This window comes from Dipodomys spectabilis, unplaced genomic scaffold (assembly GCF_019054845.1).
Source record: "Dipodomys spectabilis isolate Male_0828 unplaced genomic scaffold, ASM1905484v1 ptg000002l, whole genome shotgun sequence".
In the NCBI taxonomy this organism is placed as follows: Eukaryota; Metazoa; Chordata; class Mammalia; order Rodentia; family Heteromyidae; genus Dipodomys; species Dipodomys spectabilis.
In genome coordinates, this window is record NW_024870679.1 from 3,962,118 (window position 1) to 3,979,453 (window position 17,336).

General features: G+C 38.5%; 1 protein-coding gene across 1 annotated transcript in view; it reads left to right on the forward strand.

Annotated features, from left to right (window-relative positions):
• Positions 1–15,673, forward strand: part of Psma5 (proteasome 20S subunit alpha 5) — a 28,077-nt gene extending 12,404 nt beyond the window's left edge. The window contains exons 4-9 of the mRNA XM_042683877.1: positions 2,880–2,947; positions 4,932–5,039; positions 5,171–5,229; positions 7,397–7,499; positions 8,192–8,278; positions 15,420–15,673. Coding sequence (XP_042539811.1) covers positions 2,880–2,947; positions 4,932–5,039; positions 5,171–5,229; positions 7,397–7,499; positions 8,192–8,278; positions 15,420–15,497 — 503 coding nt within the window. The 3' untranslated portion in view covers positions 15,498–15,673. The remainder of the gene's footprint in view (positions 1–2,879; positions 2,948–4,931; positions 5,040–5,170; positions 5,230–7,396; positions 7,500–8,191; positions 8,279–15,419) is intronic.
• The last annotated feature ends 1,663 nt before the right edge of the window (positions 15,674–17,336 follow it).

Genomic DNA, 17,336 nt, shown 5'->3' on the forward strand with positions numbered 1-17,336 from the left:
GTGTTAGCCATTATGTTAAACACTAGAATATAGTCATATATTGTTTTCTGGGATATATGTCTTAATTTGATGGAGTACACAGTCTGTACAGTAGGGATATAAGTGAGGAAAATTAGTCTTGCTTGAGATCAGTGATAGTGGGCTTTTCAGAAAAGAATGCCATGAAGGTAATGCTTGAGCTGAGTTGATGCTAGGCTCAATTCTGAAATATAAAAAGTGCCTACCAGGCAGACAAGTGTCTGGGTGTAATCTTCTATACAGAAGAAAGAGAAATAATAAGTCTAGCCCACTTATTAATCAGGTAGTTGTTTCTTTGAGGATTTGTTGGAAGGAATAGGAGAAACTGTAGAGCTCCTTAGCACAGGCCAAAATTTTCTTAACAAAGACCCAGAATAAATCAAAGAAAGATTGGACAAATGGGATTGCATGAAACTGCAGAGATTTTGCATGGCAAAGGACATAGTTAGCAAGATGAATAGAAAGCCCACAGATTGGGAAAAGATCTTCACTAGCCATACAATGGACAAGGGTCTCATATCTAAAATACACTGAGAACTCAAAAAATGAAATCCCCCCCACAACAGATCCTCAAATGGGCTATTTTGATTATGGAAATAGTTTCAGGGGAATGTACTTAGGTCAAAAGTTACCACACTGTGCACTCTAAACTTGTGTAGTTTATTGTATCTCAATCACATACCAATAAAACTGTTATAAGAATGCAAAAAAAAAAAAAAGAAGAAAGAGAAATAAGCAAAGCTATGGTGGCAAAAAAATATATAAAGGATACAAGTACTTTAGTGTGACTCAGAAGTGAACTGTGTAGGCAGTGAGTCTGGGTCAGATACTAATGATTTGTCCTTTTTTGCCCTGCTCAAGGGCTTGGACTTGATTCTTTTGAATTGGTGGGAAAGGTTTTAAACAATGAGGTAATGTGATCACACTGGAATTGTAGGAAGAACATTCTGATAACTGTTCAGTGTAGGCTATGAACTTAGACTGAAGATGAGACCCATTTATAATTGTTTGTTTTGGTACTAGTACTAGGGATAGAATTCCACCTTGTACTTTCTGGGCAGGAGCCTTCTACCACTTTTTGTTTATATTTTATTTTATATTCTTACTGTCTTTAAGTGGCTGTACAAAGAAGTTGCCATTCAAAAAGGTAGTTTATGAACACAGTGCATCTTGATCAGTGTCACCCCTTTCAACATTCTCTCCTGTCTCTCCCAGTCTACCCCCTTTCCTCACTTAATTTTCTTAATTCTGTAGGATATACATTGAATTTTTTACTGCATTCTTCCCGGTCTTTTCTTCATTTGTCTACCCTCCCCCGCCCCCCTCTTGACATACCCTACCCTCTGAGGTACCCATTTCCTGGTATTTATTTTGTTTTAGTTTCTTTTTTATAGGGTCTTCCACTTTTATCTGGGCCAGTCTTTTTTTTTTTTGTCGGTTGTGGGGCTTGAACTCTGGGCTTTGGGTGCTATCCCTCAGCTTTTAATTCAAGGTGAACACTCTACTGCTTGAGCCACAGTGTCACTTCCAGTTTCCTAGTGGTTTATTGGAGATAAGAGTCTCATGGACTTTCCTGTCCAGGCTGGCTTTGAACATGATCCTCAGATCTCAGCCTCCTGATTAGCTAGGATTACAGGCTTGAGCCACCGGCAACCGGCTGTCTGGGCCAGTCTTGATCAGATAGCTCTGCTTCCTGAGTAGCTGGGATTTTTAACCTGTGCCACCCTACCCTGCTTAGAGTATGGTCTTGCTAATTAGCAGATAAGCTCTTGTTATTTTGTCACTCCTCAACCTATATCTTCCAATCTCTACTTCCCAAATAGCTGGGATTATAGTTGTGCACCACTACACCCAGCCCAAGGAATTTTTTTTCCCCATGGGTTGTGGGTCTTGAACTCTGGGCCTGGGCACTGTCCCTGAGTTCTTCAGCTCAAGGCTAGCACTCTACCACTTAAGCCACAATATCACTTCCAGTTTTCTGGTGGTTAACTGGAGATAAGAATCTCATGGACTTTTCTGCCAGGACTGGCTTTGAACTGTGATCCTCAGATGTGAGCCTCCTCAGTAGCTAGAATTATAGGTGTGAGCCACTGTCGGCTGACCCAAGGAATTTTTTAAGTGTCTGAACAGAGATGCTAAAAGCTTCAACCAAGTCAGTGGCCTGAAATGGAGAGGAAGGGATTAATGAGAGTGGTAATCAACTAGAGAGTGACAGAACTTGGCATATAATTGGTTGTAAGGGCCAAGGAAGTAGATGGGGTCTAGAAAAAAAAAATTATATCAAGTAGATCTATTAAAGGAGTCATTTGGCTTTATAGATCTAACACTTGAAAAACCTATGTTGAGATTTGGATTTAGGTCATGGCATCTAAGTAACAGGGATAGCCATAGTCTTGGCATTTTGGACTGTCAGGCAAACTTTCTAATAACACTGGTTGGTTTGTGTGGGTCAGAGAAGTGAGATGGCTTTTGATATTCTGGTCTTCTGCTGTAGACATAGTGAGGTTGTTTGCTTTTCTCAGGTGTCTCAGGTTGGATTGCTAGTGTTTGCTTAGTTCAAATATATCAAGATCTAAAAGCTAAAGAGATTCTTAGAGACAAAATATGCTGAAATTCATGTTTGGTTGGCTATTACCCTTCTGTCTCCTAGCTATGAGCTGTACTTCTGTGACATTGTAGACAATTTTTCATTTGTAACATCATTGCACTTGGGTTCAGTGTTGATCATTTCCATCTAATCTAATTCCATGGGTATATTGCCATGGTTTGCACTCCATAATTTTAGTGTTTCCTGAGTAGATAAGAAAAAGTTTTGCAAGGATTTTGTAACTGGGTCAATGTTGCTTTTTTTCACATTGCAGGTTGTGCCATGAGTGGGCTAATTGCTGATGCTAAGACTTTAATTGATAAAGCCAGAGTTGAAACACAGGTAAAATCAGTACCTTCTCCCTTTTTTACTGTGGTGCTTGAGTTCCTTGTATAGTGATGATACAGCTTTCTGGCTTACTTTGCAGCTATCTGTGTCAATATTAAATGTGGCCCAAGGGAATGGTTTGGGGTAGAATCTTCCTGGACCTTATGAATTAGCTGTTTTAACTATTGAAGCTTTAAGGAAGCTCTAGGCAGTAGAGCTGATGCTCTTGCTTCCTCTGAATTTACCCCAGGTAAAACAACCCCATGTACTGCATTCTATTCCAATTTATTTTCTATGAAACAATAACAGAATGTGGTCATAGTTAAAGGATATTTTTTTCTCCAACCTTTTCCTGGGAGGCTTATAACTGCTATCTTCTGGTAAGTATGATTTGTTCTAGGGGATTAAAAACTGGTTAGGAATGCAGATTTTTTTGTTGTTGTTTTGGTGTGTGTGTGTCAGTCCTGGGGCTTAAACTCTGAGCCTAGGTGCTGCCCTTGTACTTCTTTTGCTCAAGGCTAGTACTCGACTACTTGAGTCATAGCTCCACTTCTAGCTTTTTTGTAATAATTAGAAATAGGAATTTCATGAGACTTTCCTGCCTTGGCTGGCTTTGAACTGTAATCCTCAGCCTCCTGAGTAACTAGGATGATAGGCATGAGCCACCAGTGCCTGGCTGATTTTTTTTTTTAATCCTGAGTTCCTATGGCCTCGAGATATAAGCTAGTAAGAAAAGATTTAAAAAATTTTTGCACTTCATTGCAGATTTGCTCTCAGTACTTACGTGAGAATATGTACTTTAACTTACACACTAAGAGAATAAGATGGTACTAGGTTATTAACATATACTTTGTGAAATGACACAACTTTTATGTTTCAGGGCTTAGTCCTATTTTTCAAGGGAGTAATTCTCTAGTCTATCATTACTTGTAACTTTTAAAACATGCTTATTTTCAGAACTCTCTTGCTTTCTCCCTCCCTCCTTCCTCCCCCCCCCCCCCCCCCCCCCCTCAGGGATAAGGGGTTGCTCTGTAATCCACATTGGATATGAGTGTCCTGCTTCAACATCCCAAATGCTGGGATTACAGGCCTGTGCCACTCCATCTGCTGTCAGCTATTTTTCTTTTTGTGCAATTCTAAGCACTCCGCAATGTAGTGCTAGGCCACACATGGCTACATAGTGAATTTGAGCCCAGCCTGGATTTCATAAAGACTTCATGGTAAGAGGCTGGGTGCTGGTGGCCACAAGGGTGGTTATACTACTGCCCCTACTGTGAAGGCTACATAGGTGAGACAGAGAGGGCACTTGTGGTGGCCCTGGAGGGCTGGTGCTTGGGTCCAAGCACAGACTAAGCTGTTGATGGTCACGGCCTCCTTCCCAGAGTAAGATAGCATTCCACTGGGCATTCATAAATTCTTACCACTACCTACCAAGGACGGTGGAATGAAGAGCCTTCTCACCGTGTACATGCACTCCTGCCCACTCCTACCCACACATGCACACCAGCACATACATAAAGGCAGGGTAATGGTCAGCCCTGCACTTGATTTGTATTTCAGTTTTGCCTCAAGTAGTTGTGTGGCATGGGAAATACTTAACCTTTCTGGGTCTCAATACTTTTAAACAGAGATAATGAATCTACTTAGATCAAAAGTTAGTTGTAGCCTGGTACTGATGGCTCATGCTTGTAATCCTAGCTACTGGAGGCTAAGATCTGAGGATCACAGTTCAAAGACCGTCTGAGCAGATAAATCCACAAGCCTCATCTCCAGCTAACCACAAAAAAGCTGAAAGTGGAGCATTAGCTCAAGTGGCAAAGTACTAGTCTTGATCAGAAAAAAGAAGGCAGGGGCAAGGAGGAAGGAAAAGAGAAAAGTGGGAGAAAAGGAAAAAAAGACAGTTCGGTTTCTAATCACAGTTGAAGGGGGATGAGTATAGTAAAGATGGTGGACTGCTTTAATGTTCTTATCAGAAGGGAATACCATTCTTTCCTTATAGAATCATTGGTTTACCTACAATGAGACAATGACGGTGGAGAGTGTGACCCAAGCTGTGTCCAATCTTGCTCTACAGTTTGGAGAAGAAGATGCAGACCCAGGTGCCATGGTGAGTGTGATGTGTATTGAGTTAGGTTAAAGTCCTGTACGTTTGTCTTCTGCATGTATTTTTATTTTTTCCTAGCTTTTTTTCCCTTACTTTATAGCCATTTCTCAATTCCTCTTGTATTTTGGTTCTAGTCTCGTCCTTTTGGAGTAGCACTGTTATTTGGAGGAGTTGATGAGAAAGGACCCCAGCTGTAAGTATTATTTTGCTTTTTTTTTTTTAAAATCTACTTTGGGGAGAAGGTGGTGATTAATGTAATTTTGGGTAGGGTCTACTAGTTTAAGTCGTGAGAAAGTTATTATAAACCTAGAAAACATAGGGCTTTTAACTTTAAAGTCAAGTGATTCTGTGATGTTTATGCAACCAAAATTTGGGAATCCATGACCTAATAACTCCTTTATTGGGACCAGTTCCAGTTCTGGAAAGATTTAGAAGTAACTTTATTACTACAGTCAGAATATGTTTGCATACTGATCAGATCTACATTCTCAGATTAAGTTACACAAATGTTAGTTTTCTCTATATAATATATATTTAATTACTATACTTCTAAATCCCCAAGGAAGTTCACAAACACCTTTTATTTTATTTTTTATTTTTATTTATTTTTATTGTGAAAATGCTGTACAGAGGTTACAATTACATGGGCAAGATAATGAGTATATTTCTTATCAAGCATTGTAGCCTCTTCCTTTGTTTCCCCCCACCAAAGTTGTAAAGTTTGTTTTCGGCATAACAACTTGTACATCTCATTGTTGCAATGGGTCCACTTGTATCCCTATTTAAACAATTTGTTTTTTCCCTTCTCTTCCACAAATTATAACATCAAATACAGTGAAAGCAGGGGTTATACCATGGGGGAGGGACATACAAAGCAACAAAGAAATAATCTTATAAATGTGTTAGAAACAATCACATGAAGGAAAAAAAAACATTTGAATATGTATCTTAAAGTTCATTTCCCTAACATCAACTTATCTGACCTTTTCTGCTTGACTCAGACATATACTAGTTACTGCAATTAAGGGAAACCATGGGACCTATGTTTCTTTAGGCCTGGCTTACTTCACTTAATATAATTTTTTCCAAGTCTTTCCATTTCCTAACAAATGGGGCAATGTCATTCTTTCTGATGGAGGCATAGAATTCCATTGTGTATATATACCACATTTTCTTGATTCATTCATCTATTAAGGGGCATCTGGGTTGGTTCCATATCTTAGCTATGGTAAATAAGGCTGCAATAAACATTGTCGTGCTGGTAACTTTAGTGTGGTCTTGTTTGTGAACATTTGGGTAAATGCCCAAAAGTGGGATTTCTGGGTCATAGGGGAGCTCTATGTGGAGTCTTGAGGAACCTCCATTCTGCTTTCCAAAGTGGTTGAACAAGTTTACACTCCCACCAACAATGCAGTAAGGTTCCCTTCTGTCCACATCCCCTCCAGCATCTGTTGTTAGAGTTCTTGATTATAGCCATTCTAACTGGGGTGAGGTGGTATCTCAATGTTGTTTTGATTCGCACTTTTATGGCTAGAGAGGTTGAGCATTTCTTCATGTGTCTATTAGCCATCCTTCTTTCCTCTTCAGAGAAGTTTCTCTTTAAGTTTAGCCCACTTATTTATTGGTCAGTTATTTCTTTGAAGATTTGTTGTTGGGGGATTTAATTTTTTGAGTTCCAGGTATATTTTAGATATGAGACCCTTGTCTGTTTTATGGCTAGTGAAGATCTTCTCCCAATCCGTGGGCTTTCTGTTGATCTTGCTAGCTATGTCCTTTGCCATGCAGAAGCTTTGCAGTTTCATGCAATCCCATTTGTCCAACCTTTCTTTGATTTCTTGTGTTTCTGGGTCTCTATTAAGATAATTTCGCCTGTGCCAAGGAGACCTAGGGTTTCTCTTATTCCATCCTGTAATGTTTTCAGAGTGCCTGCCTTGACTCAGGTCTTTGATCCATTTGGAGTTGATTATGGTGCAGGGTGATATATAAGGATCTAGCTTTAGTTTTCTACAAGTAGTTAACCAATTTTGCCAGCACCATTTACTGAAGAGGCTGTCTTTCTTCCATTCTATTTTTTTAGCTTCCTTATCGAAGATTAGATGGCTATAGGTCTGTAGGTTCATTTCTGGGTTTTCAATTCTATTCCATTGGTCCTGAGGTCTGTTCTTGTGCCAGTAACAAGCTGCACAAACACCTTTTAAATGATCTGGTTTGTCAAAACACAGAACATCTTTTGGAGCTGTGCCTCAATATTTCAGTGGCATTTCTTGGTCGCAGGCCAAGCATTTATATTTTCATTGAGGCATTTGTTATGTAAAATGCCATCACTCACAAGCATTTTAATCCTTCTGGGGGATTTTCAGGTTTCACATGGACCCATCTGGGACCTTTGTACAATGTGATGCTCGAGCGATTGGCTCTGCTTCAGAGGGTGCCCAGAGCTCCTTGCAAGAAGTTTATCACAAGGTAACTACATTCTTACAATTCCTACTATCAGTTTTTACATCAAGTAGAATGTCTACATAATAAACCATACATACATTAAAAAGTTAGTTTTGATAATTTTGTACAGTAGCTCCATGAAACTACAACCTAGAACAAGACATGTGGAAATGACAAAAATGTCTTCACAGACATGAAATGAGCACATGCTCTTAGAAAAATATCTCTACTAGTCTTAACACAGGGTGGCCATTAACCTTCAAATTTGAAAAAATCATTTCTGCTAAATATAGTAGATTTACACATGGAAGAAATTAGGTGCAAATCAAATTTTAAAAATGAATTTTCTGAACCATTGGACTACATTTTTAGATCATCTGGTCATCGCTGCCCATAGGATGTTACCAATATGATACCAACTTGCTTCTGAATTAACTGAGGAGTTCAAGGGTGTACTACAGAAGTGCAGTTCTTTCCTCCTCTTCAAACAATTATTATATGTGGCTCTGAGTAAGGCACTTTTTTCTCTGAATAGGGTATTCTGAATACTTGACCACTTGCTTGAATTTTGCAGACACTTGTAATGCACTGCACAAATTAAGGTGTCTGATGTATTAATATTTGCTAAATCATTCTTCAGGAGATAAAGGAAATTGTTGAAGGAAAAAGGGATTATGTACATTAATGGCTCATCTTCTTACCTTCTTTGTTTCAAGTCTATGACATTGAAAGAAGCCATCAAATCTTCTCTCATCATCCTCAAACAAGTAATGGAGGAGAAGTTGAATGCAACTAACATAGAGGTATTGTTTCTAGTTTATTGGAGATTTATCTCCCAGATACTATAACTTGCTTTGTTAAGGATTGAACAATAAATTACATCTTAATTGCTTTTATAAGTAAAATTTATATGTAATTTACTATAATTTATTTATTTAATTTTTTATAATTCCTAGCAAGGATTTATTTTAGTATAATATGGTTAGAAAAAAATGGGAGAGAAACACTTCCAACCACCCATACAGGAAATGGGAATTAGAGACTCCCACAGTTATTTTTATTATTATTTTGGTAGCATTGTGGTTGGAACTTAGCCCTACTCTTGTTACGCAGTTGCTCTACATATTCAGTCTTTTAAGTTATTCATATTATTGGAAAAAATAAGCACTGTTAGTAAAGTGATGACAGAAGTCAGAATTCAGTGAGCTGAAGAATGAAAAGTTGTTGATGAAGAACGTGGTGCTTTCCCAAGAATAATGACAGCAGAAGGCAATACTTACAAACGATGTTTGTCTTTAAACAGTGGGAAAAGACTTAAATCTGTAAATGGATCAAGCTAGTGGATAGAAAAATGTTAGAGTTGTTGGAAAGTTCTATAAGAGAGAAGACAGGATCCTAGTAAATGAGTTGTTTTCAGAAAATAAAATTTATTTCAGGCCAGGCGCCAGTGGCTCATGCCTTGTAATCCTAGCTACTGAGGAGGCTGAGATCTAAGGATCATGGTTCAAAGCCAGCCCAGACAGGAAACTCCATGAATTTTCTTATCTCCAATATCACTCAGAAAACCGGAAGTGGTGCTGTGGTTCAAGTGGTAGAGCACTAGCCTTGAGCTGAAGGACAGCACCCAAGCCCAGAGTTCGAGCCCCAAGACTGGAAAAATAAAATTATTTCATTGTCATATTGAGTACCCATTATATAGCAGTTAATAGCCAGGGATGCAGCTAAAGAATATCTGACCCCTGCTTAGTTGTACACCATGTAGTGTAGGGGTAGGGGATGAAACAGATAAGAGCCTGGGGTAGAACTTTCATAATCGCAATAAAACAGATTGCCTTGCAAACATGCAACTTAGTCTGGGCATTAGGAAAGCATCCTGGAAGAAGTTGTGTCTGGAAAAGGGAGTGGAAAGTAATTTGAGAAAGAGGGAACAACATTCACAAAGCATAGAAAGGTAGACATAACTTTCTGCTTAAAAAACATCTTTGGCTGGGGGTATGGCTCAGTGGTAAAGCACTTGCTTAGCACGCATGAAGCTCTAGCATTCAAAACAAAAACGCTAAGCGTTTTATCTGATTGCTAGGATATAGGATGGGTATAAGGTACAGGGGTGATGAGTAATGGGAAGGCTTGGACTAAATTCCTAATGTCCTTGTTTAGAATGAGTAGGTAGGAGTAGATAGGAGAAAAGGAAGACTAGAGAGGAGAAAAGGAAGTAGTAATGACTAAAGGATAGGTAGGTTTGTGGAGATGCAAAAAAGACACCTACCTCTTGTATGACTTATAACTAAAAAATATAGGTTTGGAATTAAATTGGTGAGTGTTCATTTGTTCAGTGTGGTAATGTAATGGTGAAATTTGTAAGAATGAGAAATATTTGGAAATACTGTGAGAAATATTTGGGAAAGAGTAAGAAATACTTGGGAAATAGGGGAAATAGGAATGAGGAAAAGAATTGTTGATCCACATTGTCTAAGAGCCAGGTGCTGGTATCTTAGGCCTATACCTTAGCCACTCAGAAGCTGAGATCTGAAGATCTCCATTCAAAGCCAGCTGCAGCAGCCAAGTTTACAAGACTGTTAACTCTAATTCGCCAGCAAAAAGCTAGAGCTGGAGCTCAAGTGGTAGAGTACCAGCTTTAAAAGCGAGAAAGCTAAGGGACATCACCCAGGCCCTGAGTTCAAGCCCTAGTACCAAAAAAGAAAACAAAAATATCCTAAGGCTAGAATTACAAAACACTGTTCTAGAAAGTCAAGATCAAGGTTATGTTGGAGTCACAGTATGCATGTATAGTTCTGTAGGCCAACAGGTGGTATAATTGTTCATCAGTAATTAAAGCAGTCAGCACTACCAGGATATTTCTTGGCTATACTCATGAAATAATAGATGGTTGGATTAAATCCCTGAAATCCCTGATGGGGAACTGACGAGTTAAGGACAAGAGTAGAGAGTTCTGGAATGTTGTTAATGAATGTCTCACCAGGTTTCATAGACTGTCCTGAAAATCAAGTACTAAAATGGGCTTGTGCAGAAATAAGAGGGTCTGAAGGGTTTGAGGGAGAACGTGGTTAGCTTACTCTTTGAGTGGTAATAAAAGGAAGAGATGTAGCATAGTTCCTCCACAGAAAAAAATTGTAAGTAGGTTTTTTGTTTTTTGCATTAGCAAACTTTTTTTTTTTTTTTTTTGGTAAGTCGTGGGGCTTGAATTCAGGGCCTGGGTGCTGACCCTGAGCTTTTTTGCTCAAGGCTAGCACTCCACCACTTTGAGCCACAGCGTCAATTCTGGTTTTTAGTAGTTAAGAAAAGTCTTACAGAATTTCCTGCGCAGGCTGGCTTCGAACCATGATCCTCATCCTCAGATCTTAGCCTCCTAAATAGCTAAGGATTACAGGGGTAAGCCACTGTTGCCAGCTTTTAGCGAACATTTGAAAATACTTCCTCTTGCCAGTCTCTCAGATGATAAGATGTAACAAATGTCATGATCCTCCCATCTTGAGGAATTTTGTTAGTACTTTTCTGGTAGTTTGTTTTTCTTTAGTGCTAAAAGACACTTTCTGCATCTTTCTTTAAATAAATGAAATACTGGCTATTGTATAGAGGTATCCACCTATAATCCTAGCACTTGGGAAGCTAAGGCAGGATAGTACATTCAAAGCCAACTTGGGTTATATAGTGAAACCCCCCCTGCAAATAAACAAAACTATTAAAATACTTCCCACCTACTGTGTCTAACCTGTCTTTTCAAAGCAGTTAACTGTGTTGAGGTATAATTCACTTGCAGTAAAATGCTCCCATTTAAGTGTACAATTTTGACAGCTGTATAACCCCTGCCACCAGTCAAATGGAACATTTCTTTTCTCCCAAAAAGTTCCTTTCTGCCTAGTGACATCACCCCCTACTGATCTACCTCTGTAGCTACAGATTTGTTTGGTGTTCTAGAATTTTATACAAAGTGTGTTATACAATATGTACTCTTTTGTCTTAGCTTCTTTGACACAGCATAATTTTGAAATTCCTCTGTGTTTTTGGGTATCATTTGTCAGGTTTTATTGCCAAGGGGTATTCCATTGTAGACTTTATTTCCAGTCCTGTTCCAAACAGAAGCTGTTTGGCTGTTTGGAACAGCTACTACAGAAGTACCTAGTGTTTTACCCCCATTTGTTGCTTAGTCATGCCATTTATTTCAACTGTTTCCATGGGACTCCTCTTTACTAGGATAGCTCTTTTTTTGGGGGGGGGGGGACGGTCCGGTCGTGGGGCCTGAACTCTGGGCCTGGGCGCTGTCCCTCAGCTCTTCAGTTCAAGGCTAGCGCTCTACCACTTGAGCCACAGCACCACTTCCGGCTTTTTTCTTTTTGCTTATATGGTGCTGAGGAATCGAACCCAGGGCCTCAGGCTTGCGCTCTACCACTGAGCCACCTTCCCAGCCCCTTGGATAGCTCTTGATTGTCATATTTCCTGGGCAGCCTTCAGGACTTTCTGAAGTATTCACCTCAAATTTGACAGTCCTTTTCAAAATACCATCTCCTTTTCTGTATTTCTAATCCTAGTTGATAGTACCACTAATTTACTTGTCATTCATACCAGAAACTTGGAAGATTTTTTATCTCTCTTTTTTGTCACTAAATTTTGTCATTGCCTCCTTAAAAATAACTTATATTAATACCCCTTCTCCAACCATATCTAGTACCTTCTTTTGTTCAGGCCTCCATTTTTCTCCTTACATATTTTCAGAGTGCTCCTGCTGGCATCTTTGGCTTTCTCTATCTGTGTCCATTTTATTCTTCATTGTGCTACTAAAATGGATTTTCTGGTGGTCCACACACAATCTTTATTGCTCTCTACTTAAAAATCTTTTCTGATCCTGTTTGCAAGGTAAATTATGAACTTTTTATGGCATAATAGTTCACTACTTAAGTCATATGTTTAATCTATGAGGACCTTTGCTGAGTATTTTACATGTCATTATTTATTTTACTCTTCACAACTATATGAGATAGATATCCTTTTTTCTACTTCACAGAAAAGGAAACAGGCTTTGAGACAATACGACTTTACCTAAAACAACAGAACTGGTAAATAAATAATAAGAGTCAAGATTTGAATAAGGCCTGATTTTCTGTCTTCTTAGTTTTTGAGACAGTCTTACTCTTGAGTTCCAGGCCATCAATCCTCATGGTCCTCCTACATCATCCTTCCTAATGCTGTGATTACAGGTGTGCAACATCATGCCCAGCTTAAGTACTTTAGCCAATATGATACAGTCTTTCCTTGTGATATGTGAGCCATTATTTATTTTTCATTTCATTTCCCATCCTATGTGCAACCTCTGATCTAGCTGCACAGAATCAATTTGTTTTGTAAATATGTCATGTTCATGCTTCTGTACATTTGACTATTCCATTTGCCCTTCCCTTCCTTCACTGTCTGACCGGTTATTATACAACTGCAGAGCTCCTCTGAGTCCTCCTGGACTTCTCCAGCCACACTTTTACATATGCTTAGTTTTCTTGTAACACTTAACTTGACACTGAAAGCAACCAGTGCCCTTAGTAAGTGAAATAGGGACTTTCTTCATCTTTAGTCCCTAGTTTCCAATACAACAGTATCCAGTGTACTTATTATTGATGAGATAAATGAGAGGATATATGTTCTACTTGCCTCAGAGATTTTTTTATTAATAAGTTTTTTTATTGTGAAAATACTGTACAAAGGGGTCAGAGATTTTTTTTTGAAAGTAAAATGAGAAAATATATAGATGAGTGTCTTAACTGATTGTGTAGATTTGTTCATCTTCATGCAAGTGTAAGAGGTTATTTTATTCATGAACAATTAACTTCCTAAAAGCAGTACTAAGTTCAAATACGATTAGTATTAACTTCCATCCTGGTCCTGCATAGGACTGATTTTTGCTTGTTTTTCCAGTATTCCCAGTTTCTAGGGCTTTTTTTTGTTGCTTTGTTTTTCACAGTACTGCGGTTTGAACTCAGGGCCTTACACTTGTTAGGTAGGCCGTCTGCCACTGAACCAAACTTTCAGTCCCCTAGGTTCTGTTTTTTGTTTTTGTTTTTGCTTTTGCTTTTTAAGCCCCTGTGAGAGCTTTGGGAAGATTAGCATTTGGGCCATGACTTATCTGATGAAAAAATAGAAGATTTTACTCTCCTATTTTATTGACATTATATCTCTGTCCTTACTGTTGGTCATGTAAATATACCATAAGAAAATTGACAATAATATTTACATTTTAAGTGCTCTAGGAATAGAACTTATAGTCCATATAAATTTAAATTTTTTTTAACATTTTGCAAATATATTTGGGATTCTTCTGATAGTTCATTCAATTAAACATACTTTTGGGAAACCCTAGAGGAGTGCTTTTTCTTTTTCTTTTTCTTCTTTTTTTTTTTGTTGGTCATAGGTCTTAAACTCAGCCTTGGCGCTGTCTCTCACTCAGCTCTTCAGCTCAAGGTGAGCCTCTACCACTTGAGTCACAGCGCCACTTCTGGTTTTCTGAGTGGATTATTAGAGATAAGAGTCACAGAGTTTCCTGCCTAGGCTGGCTGTTCAAACCTCCATCCTCAGATCTCAGCCTCCTCAGTAGCTAGGATTACAGGCTAAGAGGAGCGCTTTAAGAGAATATTTGTTTTAGTCTGTTCCCAGACTAGATCTTCAGATGTCTTAAAAGTTTTCATCTTTCTGTTTTTGCCAGTTTTGGGGCTTGAACTCAGAGCCTGGGCACTGTCCCTGAGCTTCTTTTGCTCAAGGCTAGCACTGTACCACTTGAGATGCAGTGACACTTCGGGCTTTTTCTGCTTATGTGGTATTGAGGAATTGAACCCAGGGCTTCAGGCATGCTAGGCAAGCACTCTGCCACTAAGCCATATTCCTAGCCCCTGTAATCTTTTTCTAAATTTTACTTGGGGATGAAACAGAGACAAATACACATAACTAGATAATGCTAATTCTTCAATTTATATTAAATGTCAGTCGTTAAGCTTACTTAAAAATGCCCAAAAGTGTGCAACATTGAAGTAAAAATAGGCAAAAAGGAGAAGTGTTTGAGGCAAAAGTGAAGTGGCAATTATTCCTCAATATTGTCCCCCAAAACATGGGATTTTGTGAAGTGATGATAGATAGTCTTATCAAATTGGAAGCTGTAAACAAACCATCTTGACCTTGAGTTTCAGGTTTTTATTTTTATAGATTGTAATCTGGACTGGGAGTTCTTGATGTTTTCAGTCACAATTGAGTTCCTGTTACAAAGCTACTGGAATTGTTTCATGACTACCCTTTTTACAAAACAAAGCGCTTTTTATAAAGCTGCCACACAATTTATAGAAAATACCTAACAATAATACTAATAATCTGCTTTTTATATTTGAGGCACTGTTCTAAGCAGTCTGCCTACACTCACATTTTATCTTCACAGCTACTCTGTGTGTTGGATGCTGCTATTATACTCATTTTACAGCTAAAGAAATAGAGGTACTGAGTGGCAGTGGCAAAGTAACCCAGTGTCACACACATAAGTTCATGGAAGTATATAAATGTGCTTTTAATAATTTTTTAAAAATTATTTTTTCTCCTTTTTCCCCTTCTCTTCCCCTTTTTTGTTGGTATTGGGGTTTGACCTCAGCTACCATGTTGGCCATACTTCTGGCTCTTTATTGAAGTAACTTCAAAAACGTAGAAAGGATGCCAGGTATTTGGTTAACTACTATATAGTGGGTTAACCTCAAAATAGAAAATTTGGTCAATAAGAAATTTTTTATTCTGGAGTCAGAGCTATTTTAGGGACTTGCTGCCTGGAAAGGACACCCCTGGGACAGCAGATCCCTTAGTTCCTAGTGAACAGCTGCATCACCAGCACAGCTCCTCCTGACCATGCAAAGGCTGTCAACAGGGAATTGAGCCCAGCTTATTAACCCCTTTCGGTTTCCTTTCCAGCTAGCCACAGTGCAGCCTGGGCAGAATTTCCACATGTTCACAAAGGAAGAACTTGAAGAGGTTATCAAGGACATTTAAGCATTTAAGGAAGAGTGATCTTCAGAACTTCTTTGGGACATTTTCAGTTTTCCTAATTGCCCTTAAATTTTATTCCCAGCGCCAATTCCTTGGAAAATCTCTAGTATGTGTTCATTTTTTTTTTAATGATGTCTGTACATAAAGGCAGTTCTGAAATAAAAGAAAATTTTAGAGTATTTGTTAGTGGTCTGTGTTCTTACAATACAGTCTTTTATTTGAAATGGTTATGTTCACCAGTGGATGGACAGTGGTATTAATATCCCTCTCCTGCGAGAGTGTCTGTTCTAAAATTATTCAGAACATAGTTAACTTTGCCATGAGTCCCCTGGGTGATGAAAAATGAACTCAAGCTAATCCAGCTCCTCCTAGTGGGTAGTTGATGTTAATACTCCGTAAATCCATTACATTTGTGTAAATTCTCTTAGATGAATATATATTTTTATTGCTATCATGAAGGGGATGCTACTCAGTGGCTTTTTGGGGGTTGTTGATGAGTTGGGATAAACCATCTACCATGTTAAAGCTGTTAATTGTATCGTGGTGACGGTTTGAAAATGCTTCCCGTTTTATGAAGTTGACATGAAAAAAATTAAAGTGATCTTGGCCTCACTAGTAATTACAAATCTCTGCCTTATCAGTAAATGTAAAATTCAGAAGCAGTTTATCTTAGACTATTAAAGAATAATTTATGCATCAAAAATGGCCATAGGACATAGGTATTATATAGCATTATCACTAGCTAGATGAAGAATCTAAGGCTCTGTGATCATGCACACAGAAAATTAAGTTGTTGGAGCTTAAACTCAGATGTTCTGGCTTCACATCACCACTCTTGAGTAACAGGGAAATGTCATGGAGATTTGAAATATAGTTGCACCGTCCACACTATGGATAGTCCATATAAGTGGATGATGAAGAATTGATGATAATTCACTTATGAGGATCCGCAGACTATTTTCCAAGGCTTTTCTATATTTTCATTAGGTACTTGCACTCTGAGGTTAAATCGTAACCCCCTGAGTAGACTAAATTCATACTGTAGTTCCAGCAATAAACTTGTACCTACAATCATTTTGGAAACTCCAATGACAGGAAATACTGGGAACAAAATCTGTCCTAGACATACAGAACAAACCTAGAAAACTAGAGTATATTATTAATTTCCTAGAGACTTTAGTGATTTTAATCCTGTTATATATAACATGTTAATGATGAGATTTGTTTAACTCATGGTCACTTTTATTAAATCTTAATAGAAAACATCATTAGAAAAGGTTCTACCTCAACTTCAATTACTCATTTACAAGTTTATTGAGAACCTACTTCCTATATGCTAAGTAATGCATTGGGCATTTGTGGGGGATAAAGTTATGAAAATGTTCTTGGTCTCCATATGGTCTGAAATTCACATCTAGTGGGAAGAATTGAGCAATAAATTTCCCTTTTAACACTAGTATAATGTAGAAATGGAGAAAGCACATGCTAGTTTGGAGATCTGAGTTATTTCAAACACATGAATTATACAGGACAAGAATACCAAGCAATAGTTTTTAACCTAGTTCTCTGCTTCAGCTTAAACTGTCTTCCCTTGTGGGCATCAGTGGCTCATCTTAGCTTCTCAGGAGGCTGAGATCTAAGGATAGCAGTTAGAAGCCAGCCTGGGCAAGAAAATCCACAAGGTTATCATCTCCAGTTAGCCACATAAAGCCAGAAGTGGGGCTGTGGTTCAAGAGGCAGAGTGCTAGCCTTAAGCATAAGAGCTCAGGGACAGTGCCCAGGCCCAGACAGAGTTCAAGCCCCAAGACTGACCAGCCCTCCCCTCCCCCCAAAATGGAGGTG